The sequence below is a fragment of the Pelophylax lessonae genome (genome assembly GCF_965119305.1).
Source record: "Pelophylax lessonae genome assembly, chromosome: 1".
Taxonomy (NCBI): domain Eukaryota; kingdom Metazoa; phylum Chordata; class Amphibia; order Anura; family Ranidae; genus Pelophylax; species Pelophylax lessonae.
In genome coordinates this window covers 261,444,433-261,455,934 of record NC_138768.1, presented here as the reverse complement: position 1 = coordinate 261,455,934, position 11,502 = coordinate 261,444,433, and the positions used below count along the sequence as shown (strand labels likewise).

At 42.6% G+C, this 11,502-nt stretch overlaps 1 protein-coding gene across 1 annotated transcript in view; it reads left to right on the top strand.

Moving 5' to 3' along the window:
* Positions 1 to 441: 441 nt before the first annotated feature.
* LOC309563784 (catechol O-methyltransferase-like) overlaps positions 442 to 11,502 on the top strand; it is a 63,159-nt gene continuing 52,098 nt past the window's right edge. Inside the window, exon 1 of the mRNA XM_082268394.1 lies at positions 442 to 639. Coding sequence (XP_082124520.1) covers positions 498 to 639 — 142 coding nt within the window. The 5' untranslated portion in view covers positions 442 to 497. The remainder of the gene's footprint in view (positions 640 to 11,502) is intronic.

Below are 11,502 nucleotides of genomic sequence, written 5' to 3'. Positions count from 1 at the left end.
AAAAATGTTTTGGCATCAGAGAACAATGTCCGTAATCAAATAACCCCCTTCCATCAATTTTCAAATATCCCCTCCCAAGCCGCACTTTATAAATATAAAAATACATAAACTGAAAATGTGTAATAACCAATCAGGGCTTTCCTTTCCTCTTTGTACAATGAAATGATTATTAAATATATTAAAATGAACTGTATAAAGGTGTAACAACCAGTATAAATATAGGCCCCTATGTGACTCCAAATCACAATTTCACTCCAATAGTAAAAAAACTAACTCCATATGACTTCTTCCTATATAATTCAATGAATACTACACAAAAGGTAGAGGAGTTACACTGGATCTGATATCCTAATAATCCTACTAAAGCAAAATAAAAATCATACTACGTGTAAACCAACATAACAATTTATATTTCGCATTATAACATCTTTCACAACATCTATCATTTGCAGTATTCACTGTTTTTGAAATTTATTTGGTGTGTGAAACAACCAGCTATGGAAAATAATTTGAAAGAACACAGGATGTTGAAGTTTGCCCTGGAAAACGCAGAACGTGGAGACCCTCAGAGTATTGTGGACAACATAGACAATTACTGCAGACATAAAGAATGGGCCATGAACGTTGGAGATGAGAAGGGTAAGGACCAATACATATTCAGGCTTTCCTCTTAATTTTATTTTAAAAAATGTTCCTAAACGTTCTAGCACATTTATGGTGAGTCAGCCAGACAAGTAAACATAGTTTGGAACTGTACAGATTTGTTACATTGGTTGAACATGCTTTCAAAAATGTTCTACAGCTCTTTGGTGCTACCATGAACACCTTACATAAGCACAAAAAGGAACAACAGCAAAGGTTAAAGAGGGCTATGACCAACAAACATCACAAACACTTCAGTCCACATTTATTTACCTCCTTGATTGCTCATATTTATAAGCTGTGTGCAAAAAGTACTAATGGACAAGTGTTTTTATACATACTGTGTTAAAATAAATGCAGGTTGCATGGTGTGTTTGAACTGATTCCTTGCTGGAAAAGCATTTTAGTCAGTTATGATTATACACAAGATTTATCAAGGACTATGGTTATGTGTGTACACCTTAAAGGATAAATGCACCTTTTCTAACACATTACATGTTACACACGTATTCAGGGTGTAACATGTTAGTGCTGCAGCTGCCCCCGCACCCCCGATCCCCGCTCCAACAGCAGACCGGAGATTTTCTCCCGATGTGTGTTGCCACAATTTAAAAAATATGCATTCATGTGGGGCTCCACCCACCCAGATGTATCACTCATTCCAGAGGCGTAACTAGAACCTTCAGGGCCCCGGTGCAAGAAACCATGATGGGCCCCCTGGACCCCTGGCACCCTGGGGCCCTTTACTCTCGTTGCGGGGCCCTTTATTACGGTCCCGCAGCGGGACCCTTTCACAAGTTCTGCAGTGGGCCCCCTTCCTGCCATCTTGGGGCCTACCCACGGGGGTGGAATGCCAGGGCCCTGTCACCATTGCAATCCTGGAAGTTCACCCACTGATGTCAGTAGTTTTTTTTTGGGGTATTTTAATTGTATTATGTTTATCATTTTATTTAATTTTTTTACAATGTCACTGACTATGACTCTGTCCATTCAGAAAAGGAAGGAGCTTGTAAATTACATATTTACCGACCCCTTCCTGGTTCTCTATTGTGAAGGGAGCATTCTGAAGGGGGGGCAGCACAGAAGGGGGGGACCAGGGGAGCACACAGGGGCCCAGAGACAGCAGAACACAAGTATACTGGATATGAGAAGTGGTGGGGGGCAGCGTACAGAGGAACCAATCTCCTCCATTTTCCTCCTGCAGCTACAGAAGGAAAAAAGGAGGACAGTGATTTCTCTACATGCTGCCCCTGCCGCCCCTCCTATTCAGGTGTACAGGGGAGCCACATGGGCCCCCTTGAGCATGGGGCCCGGTTGCGATTGCAACCCCTGTAGTTACGCCCCTGACTCATTCACAGTATTCTGGGAATGGAAAACTACAACTGCCAACAGCCTTTGCGGCTGTTCGGTTGTAGTTCTCAATTAACCACCATGGCGCTTTTGAGCGCTATGGTAGTTCATTGAAAGTTTCTGTCAGTGTGTATCTGAATACTCCTAAGAGGTTACAAGCACACAGCTTATACACAGAGTCTGCACATTGCACATTTTTACCTGCAAAACAATGTGCATTTATTATTTGAAAGGGTGAACTAATCTAATCCCTAAGCTAGAGTAGAATAAGGCTTGAATTTTTTAATCAAGCCTTTCTACATCTGTGTACAATAAAGAAGTAATTTTAACCACAGTAGATAACAAGAGAGGACCCATGCACATTTAGCCCTATATAGTATAACTAATATATATACAGTAAACCCCCGCTCCATCGCGGTTCAGTTTTTGCGGTCCCGGTATATTGCGTTTTTTTTTGTAATGTTATTTTACTATATAAATCATTAAAAATTAAAAATATTTTTGAGTTTTTCATAGCTCTTGCTATGTCTCTCAGTATCTTTTTTGTGTTTAAATGAGTTTCTATTGTTTTAAAAGTGTGTTTAAAGACCTTAAAATGCTTTTACACGTACAGTGGCAGTAAAAAATATGCCTACAATGCATTTTAATAGGGTTTTTCTATTTCGCGGATTTTCACTTTTCGCGGCTGGGTCTGGAACGTAACCCCCGCAATGGAGGGGGGTATACTGTATATGTATTTTTTAACAGTATACATTAGGCAATGCTGTAGGTCTGAGTCACCATAAATAAATCTGGATGAGATCTGAGGAAAAAAACTTGACAGAAGTTCTAACTATTCCTCGATGGTTCAAAACTTGAAAAAAAAAAAAATGCTGGGGTGGACTTCCCTCCTTTTTTGAGAGGACGTCCTATGATGCAAATATCAAAGGATCCTGCGAGCTACTACAACCAATACTATTTCCATCAAGCTAGCTGCAAGCACTAATTACCATCTCATACTTAAAGCGGAGTTCCACCCTGGTTATACATTTTTTTACAAAAATACCCCCGGGACAGTCAGGGCTAGTACATTCCACAATGGCTAGCCTCTGATCTGTCCCGGGTTGCACTTACCTTTCAGGAGAAATACTTACCTTGAAATTGTCTTCTCCAGCGCTGCCATCTCAGGTGTGGGCAGCTTGAAGCCAGCACGATCCTCTTCCGCGTCCTCTTCGGTCCTCTTCCTCCTTCTTCGGTCCCACGATGCACTGCACCGGCCCCGACGTCACTTCCGGGTCGCGCGCGTCATCCCACCACAGCTTCTGGGCATGCCCAGAAGCTGTTTAGAAGGGAATGACGCGCGCGCCCCGGAACAGACGTCGGGGCCGGTGCAGGCGCAATGATTCCTGGGAGCGATGACGTTCAGCTCCCAGGAATCATTGCAAAAGCCAGGAAGTGACGAATCGCCGTGGCCGCCGAGGGGAGGAAGAAGGAAGTAAGGTGAGTATATTTTCTCTAAAAGGTAAGTGAAAAAAAAAAAAATTGCGATTATCCATTTGTTTTTCAGGTGACCGGGAGCGAGAAGATGGAGGTAAGTATAAATTTCGGGTGGAACTCCGCTTTAAGTGTATAGTGCCATTAAAAAAACAAACCTTAGTGCTGCACTAAATAATATCATATAAAACAATCAAAAATAATGAATAATAACAACTGCTAAAACCTCAGTTGTGACAAGTGTGTGCTATACTATAGATAACATGTGAATTATTAATGCTTGTGATATAATCGGATGCTTCTTTAAAAACATAAAGTCCTCAACTATACAAATTTTATGTAAATATATTGTGGTGATCTTTCCCGCCACCGACATCCGTGTTGTATAGGGTGCTTACTCTTCCTTCTCCTTTCGTGCAGTTAAATGAACACATCCATGTGCCACCACGATGAGTGCCCCCCCCCTTATAGTTGGGTTCTCACCACAAATGATGTGACCTTGCACCCAAGCTCAGTCTAATAACGCCTTTTTGCCTCTCCCTGGCCTGGGGATGAGCATTCAGTTAGCCCCAATATGTACTGCTTGTCTCCTCACTCCACTTCTCCACAGCACCAGTGCAATGCCACATACGAAGAAAGAATTCAATAGTGCTTATACCCTTAAAAGCATATCTTTATTAAAAACAATAGTATAGGTACTCCCATTTTGCCAGTGCTTCCAGCACACCAGTCTAAACATACAAAATCTCCTCCAACAGCAGTTTCATTTGTTCCTGCAAGCCGTCAGTCTACACTCCTGGGAGCTGGTTCTGCCTACCTGCCGGGTGCCTTTGAATTCTTTCTTCGTATGTGGCATTGCAATGGTACTGTAGAGAAGTGGATTGAGGAGATCAAGCAGTAAGTATTGGGGCTAACTGGATGCTCATCCCCAGGCAAGGAAGAAGCAAAAAGACATTATTAGACCGAGCTTAGGTGCGAGGTCACATCATTTGAGGTGAGAAACCAACTATAAGGGGGGAGCACTCATCGTGGTGGCACATGGATGTGTTAATTTAACTGCACGAAAGGAGAATGAAGAGTGAGTACCCTATACAACATTGATGTCGATGGCGGGAAGGATCATCACAATATGTTTACATAAAATTTGCATAGTTGTGGACTTTGTTTTTAAAGAAGCATCTGAATATATCACAAGTATTAATAATTCACATGTTATTTATAGCAGCGTTTCCCAATTGGTGTTCCACGGAACCCTAGGAACCCATTTTGCAAATCCAAGATGGTCGTTGCTACCTGCTGTTTCCGGGAAGGTCGGAAACAGCAGAAATTGTACAACCGCGATCTCATAAGGGATCACGGGAGCGTGATCTTAAGCCCGCCCTGCCGTCAGCCCGCCTTGCTGTCAGAGCCCACCCAGCCGCCTGCCCTGCCATTAGCCAGCCACTTAGACTTAGGTCGTCAGTGAGAGGGAGCACCCAGCCGTCAGTCAGCCCGCCCAGCAGTCAGCCAGCCCTGTCCGTCAGCCTTTTTCTATCACTCGTGGTAGAGGAGTGATAGAGAATGGAGCTGATAGTTAAAGCTCTGTTTTTGTCATAGATGGAAAGCTCTGTAAGGTATGGACATAGAAATCTCTTGTTAGGTAGGGAAATAGAAAGCTCTGTTAGGTAGGGGCATTGAAAGACTCTGTCAGGGGCATTGAAAGACTTTGCCAGGGGCATTGAAATTCTCTGCTAGGGACATTAAAAGGCTCTGTAAGGGACATTAAATCGCTGTGTCAAGGGCATTGAAAGACTCTTTCAGGGGCATTGAATGACTCTGTGAAGGGCAAAAAAATGTTAACTGTATTTTTCAAAGTGTTCAAATCTTTTTGAACTCATAACTCAAAAATCCTGCTTGAGTTCAGTTCTTTCTAAGAGTGTTATCCAAATCCGCATCCTTTTCAGTCAGGTTGTGAGATCTGTATTCAGCCAGGTTGTGAGATCTGTATTTTTCAAAGTGTTTTGTTTTACCAATAAACTACCATGAATTTGGAAAGCTGAATAAAGCAGGGAACTCTTCAGAGAGAAATTATTACTACTTTTTCCTGTTCGGCATTTCTAGAAACTGAGAAAGAAAATACAACTATTTAACTTTTTTTCCCTTTCCAAAGATATTGGTTTAATATAGATTGTAGGGAGGCAAAATAGTGGTTAGATATGGGTATTGGCATCTTTCAAAATAGATATAGTGGATAGGCATGCATATAGAGCTAATATTACTGATCGCATGCTCCCCTAAAATCCAAACTTCATTAGTACCCTTGCAAGGTATGCACAGTGTATCCTGTCAAACGCCTTCTCTGCATCCAAAGCTAGGAACAGAGAAGGCGTTTTTGATTTTTCCACAAAGTGGAGGATGTTAATACCTATTCTAGTAACATCCAGTGCTTTAATTGGGGGGTATGCACTGGTACTCAGTAAGGCCACTTCCAAATATGGCTCTTGAGCATACCGCCACCTCTCCGTGCGCCTTAGCGTACCAGTATGCTCATTTTGGACATCTGCGCCCTCAATTGCCCCCCAGAAGAATATTTCCCACTCCAGAGCCAGACCAGTCACCAACAATGAGTCCCCCTGCTCCGGAGTCCCAGCCCAGGCCAGGGGGGGTTGCTCTGATGTGGGGTGGGGGGGGGAAATATATAGGCTATAATAGAGTACCGACACCTCTTTTGGGCCACTTAAAGCACTGGTGGCATCAGATGTTTGATACATCAAGACCAGTCCTGGTTTACTAAAGGCAGACAGAGTGGGCAATATGTTAACTAATCTAAGGGCTAAGTTTGGCATATAGTTTTAGATCTTCATTCAATAGGGAAATATGACGAAAATTTTTTGGGAGTGTTTGGATCCTTCCCTGGCTTAGGTAGCGTAAGAGCACTTAACATTTCCTAAGGGGAAATAGGATGAGGCTGCAGCAGTGTTAAAGATTAACTCCAAATTGGGACCCAGTATGTGTTTACATTTTTTATAATATTCCCCCACAAATCCATCCGGTCACAGTGATTTGTTGTTGGGGAGGGAGTCAATGGCTTTATGTATCTCCGTCAAGGTGAATGGGGTATTTGTCAATTTTGGCAGGTTCAATTGGGCCAGAAAGTCATCTATCGTCGGTATGGATGTGATTTAGGAATTATATAGTGGATGGGTGTGATTTAGGATAATATAGTGAACTGTAGTAACAGTTAAACCCGTCCACAATCTCCTGTGGGTTGTGAACCTTTTGCCCGCTAATGTGATGAATCAGGTTAGCGATTTTGGTCCTACTTCTATATCCCTGTAGTCTTCTTGCTAAAGATTTTCCAGCCTTGTTGTCAGTTGCATAATGTAGCATTTTTAGACGTCTAGTGTTTCTCTCAAAGTTTTGGAAGAGCAGTAGACATAATTCATGTCTTAAACCAGTAAATCTAGTACGGAGGGAAGGGTCAGAGTTAGTTTTTTATTTAGTAATTTGGTCTGTTTAATATCTGCTAAAAGGCTCTCCATCTGCTGCTGCCTTCTCCTTTTCTCCCTAGACCCCAATTTAATGAAAATGCCTCGCATAAAGGCCTTGTGGGCATTCCAGAGGACTAAAGGGTCCTTCACAGTCCCCATGTTATGCACAAAATATTCTTTCAATTGAGTAGTTACTAGTTCCTTGTTGTATGGAGAGTTGAGCAAGTTTGGGTTCAGTCTCCAGATGGACACAGGTAGGGATGTAGAAGAATCCAACACATCTAACGTTATAGAGGCGTGATCCAACCATGTGATGTTATTTATTGATGCATTCTGAGTTTTCTGAAGTGTCCATTTATTGACTAAAAACGAGTTGATCCTCGAATAAGAGTTGTGACTGGTAGAAAAAAAGGTAAAGGCTCTCTCCGAAGCGTGTAGGCATCGCCAAGCGTCGTAGAGGTCGTAGGAGGTGAGAGAGGATTGTAGGGAGGTCATACTATGTTTGGAAGTAGTAGTTGTGCCTATCTCAGGGTTAGGGGTTAGATTAAAGTCCCCACACATAATCAGTGATCCTTGTTTAATTGTTTTTTTTTTTTCCAAAAAGCTTTATTGAACAAAGTACACATTAGAAAAGGGTACAACAGTTAGATCATTCCGATCAACATTCTCGGTGATCCAATAATAACTAAAATAATAACAATCGAAAATACATAGTAATGTAAACACAATAGCAGGAGAGAGGTTCAGATGCGATTATTTCACGAATATTGAAGTGCTTTTAGTAAAGGATAATATGATAGGGATGCTTCCCTTATATAGGATTAGATGTGTTTTATGACTAGAGTTTCTATATATGAAAAGCATCAATCACGTATCTCGGAAGTTGCTCTGTTTAATTGTATTTATTTTTCGCATTAACCTATTTTGAAATCGAATTTGATGGGTGTTGGGGCCATAGATATTAGCTATAGTGCATTTGGTGGAATTCAGTTCACATACTAGAACAATATATCTTCCTGCTGGATCTTTTATTTCCTTAATCAAGGTAAATGCCATAGTGTCCCTTTATAACAAAAAATACTCCTCTCTTTTTTGCTGGCATAGACGTGGAAAAGGTATATCTTCTATGCAGGATGAGGAAACCTTACAAGCAGACCTGAACAAAATAATGGGGTGGGCAACTACATGGCAGATGAGGTTTAATGTTAAAAAATGTAAAGTAATTCACTTGGGTGCCAGAAACCAGAAAGCAAGCTACTCACTAGGGGGGGGGGGGAACCTCCTGGGTCAGTCTAGGATGGAAAAGGACCTGGGGGTACTGGTAGACAACAGGCTTGGCAGTGGCATGCAATGCCAAGTCGCTGCAAGCAAAGCCAACCTAATACTGGGATGCATAAAAAAAGTTTCACTCCAGAAATAAAGAGATTATTCTCCCTCTCTACAAGACTCTGGTCCGGTCACATCTGAAGTATGCTGTCCAGTTCTGGGCACCGGTCCTCAGGAAGGATGTGCTGGAACTGGAGAGAGTCCAGAGAAGGACAAGAAAAATAATTATGGGAATGGAGGACATCAGCTATGAGGAAAGACTACAAGCACTGAACTTATTCTCTCTGGAGAAGAGACGATTGAGGGGGGATATGATATCAATGTACAAATACTGTACTGGCGACCCTAGCATAAGGAACAAACTATTCAGAGAAAGGGAATACAATAAGACATGTGGCCACTCACTAAAACTAGAGGAAAGGCGGTTTAACCTTAAAATACCTAGGGGGTTCTTTACTGTAAGAGCAGTAAGGATGTGGAATTCTCTTCCACAAGCAGTCGTATCAGCAGGGAGCATCAATAGTTTAAAAAAACTATTAGATGGGCACCTTAAAGACCACAACATACAGGGGTATACGATGTACGGTTAACAGCAAACACACACGCACATCATAGGTTGAACTGGATGGATGGTTGTCTTTTTTCGACCTCACTAACTATGTAACTATGTATGTGGGGAATTCCTATGAGAGCACCTAGGCGATACATCCACGTGGAAGTGTGTCTCCTGTACACACAAAACATCACAAGTATACTGTAGGGCCTTTTTGCAAAGTGAAGCTCTTTTGGCAGGGTGGTTTAGGCCCTTAGAATTGATGGAAAGAAATTTAATGGACATTATGGGTGGAAGTGGTATGTATAGATATAGGCAAAAGTCACTTACTGGTACTTGGCTGTCATATATTGAAATTATATCTTCGTGAGTTGTCGCCTGGAGAAATCCTGTAGTTTGTCCTTCGGTACAGTGTTTGCATATATCAGCAGTGATGATCCAGGTTAGAAAATAAGGAAAAATCAAAGAAAGAAAGAATAATTAAAAGAAACCGTAAAAGAAAATAACTAACACTTTAAAAGTGAGGAATCTGGTGATCCTTGTGCAGTATAGCACTGCTCAAATATTTCGGGGTTGGAGTTCGCTAGCAAGCAAGGTCCTGACCAAAGAGGCCTGGAGGATCTCTTCTTAATCAAAAAGATTATTCAGGCAGGGTGGTCATTTTGAAGGGGGAGTGACAGGTCTGGAATGGTGATCGTTGGTCATGGAATGTGAGTCTTTGTTCTCTTTGTTTTTTTTGGTAGGGGTATCTGCCGTGATTCCCCATGCTTTTTGGAGCTGCAGCCAGGGCCGGACTGGGGATAAAAACCAGCCCTGGAAATAATTTAATACCAGCCCCATAACATTATTATACCAGCCCAACAGCTTAACGTCACCTCACCCTGTTTTCAGGTGATCATAGATTGTATTACATCCCCATCTATAAAAGAGATATGGAGCACATACCGCTCGTCACTAAGATTCCCAATATACCCTCTGTATCCCCTTCCAGTAAACGTTCATACTAGTGATGGACCGATATAGGTTTTTCATTGCCAATACCGATCTTTTAGCCAATGCATATCGGTATCGGATGATATTTTTGTACATTTAAAATGTTTTATTTTTTTTTTTTTTTTAAAAGTACTTTTGTGGAGGGATCTGGGAGAGGAGGAACCCCTCCTCTGCACTTAAATGCATTCAAAACGCCAAGTTTGGCTGTTTTGAATGCCGTCATTTTTTTTAATCTGGCGCCAGACAGTACCCAGAAGTGATATTACTCATGACATCACTTCCGGGGTTTTGCGTGGAGACCCAATCAGAGCCGAATGTGGCTTTGATCGGGTATTCGACAGCCGTGCAGGCTGGTTGCCCAGGTCTCCCAGTGGGACAGGAGACCTGGACGAGCCGTGGAAGGCTCCCCTCCCGCTCCTTGTAACGACAGCTGAGTGGCTTCTCAGCATCGGTTGTCATTATAAACAGCTGACCGTCGGCTATGGACGCCGGTACCGGGGTGACGCCTCAAGCTGCAGGCATCACTCCGGTAAACGCACTTTCCCGAAATATCGGCAATATTGGCCACCTCCGATATATCGGGGAAAGTGCATATCTTTGCTGATAATCGTGTCTAACGTAGCACTGAGTCTCTAAAGCAGGGGTAGGCAACCTATAAAAGATGGAGATCTACCTGAACAACATTGAAGAGATCAAAGATCACCGGGGTGCAGAGCTACCTTTTTTAGAATCCCCTTTTTATCATTTATTTTTTTTTCAAATTAACTAGCAAATCCATAATAAAAATTAAAGGTGGCATAAAGAAAACCCTGAAAAAAATACTAAAACTAATGTCACTGTAAAAATATAAACTTAGCCTACCTTAAAAGTTAGCTTCAGTGAGAATCTCGTCATTCACTTTCATTCACATTTTTTTTGTCTAGTCTGGGGGGGTAATTGGTTGCCCCCACAAGTCAGATGCCGGAGTCCATCATGAAGGCAGAACATCTGGTACTGCAAGCGGATTTTCTTGATTAGTTTCAAGCCTGGCTATGTGCTCTGATTTCTGGCCAGTGTCAGTAGTATGTAGGGCAGTGTACAGAGGTCAGTAGGATGTAGGGCAGTGTGCAGAGGTCAGTAGGATGTAGGGCAGTGTACAGAGGTCAGTAGGATGTAGGGCAGTGTACAGAGGTCAGTAGTATGTAGGGCAGAGTACAGAGGTCAGTAGGATGTAGGGCAGTGTACAGAGGTCAGTAGGATGTAGGGCAGTGTACAGAGGTCAGTAGGATGTAGGGCAGTGTACAGAGGTCAGTAGGATGTAGGGCAGTGTACAGGGGTCAGTAGGATGTAGGGCAGTGTACAGAGGTCAGTAGTATGTAGGGCAGAGTACAGAAGTCAGTAGGATGTAGGGCAGTGTACAGAGGTCAGTAGGATGTAGGGCAGTGTACAGAGGTCAGTAGGATGTAGGGAAGTGTACAGAGGTCAGTAGTATGTAGGGCAGAGTACAGAGGTCAGTAGGATGTAGGACAGTGTACAGAGGTCAGTAGGATGTAGGACAGTGTACAGAGGTCAGTAGTATGTAGGGCAGAGTACAGAGGTCAGTAGTATGTAGGGCAGGGCACAGAGGTCAGTAGTATGTAGGGCAGTGTACAGAGGTCAGTAGGATGTAGAGCAGTGTACAGGGGTCAGTAGGATGTAGGGCAGTGTGCAGAGGTC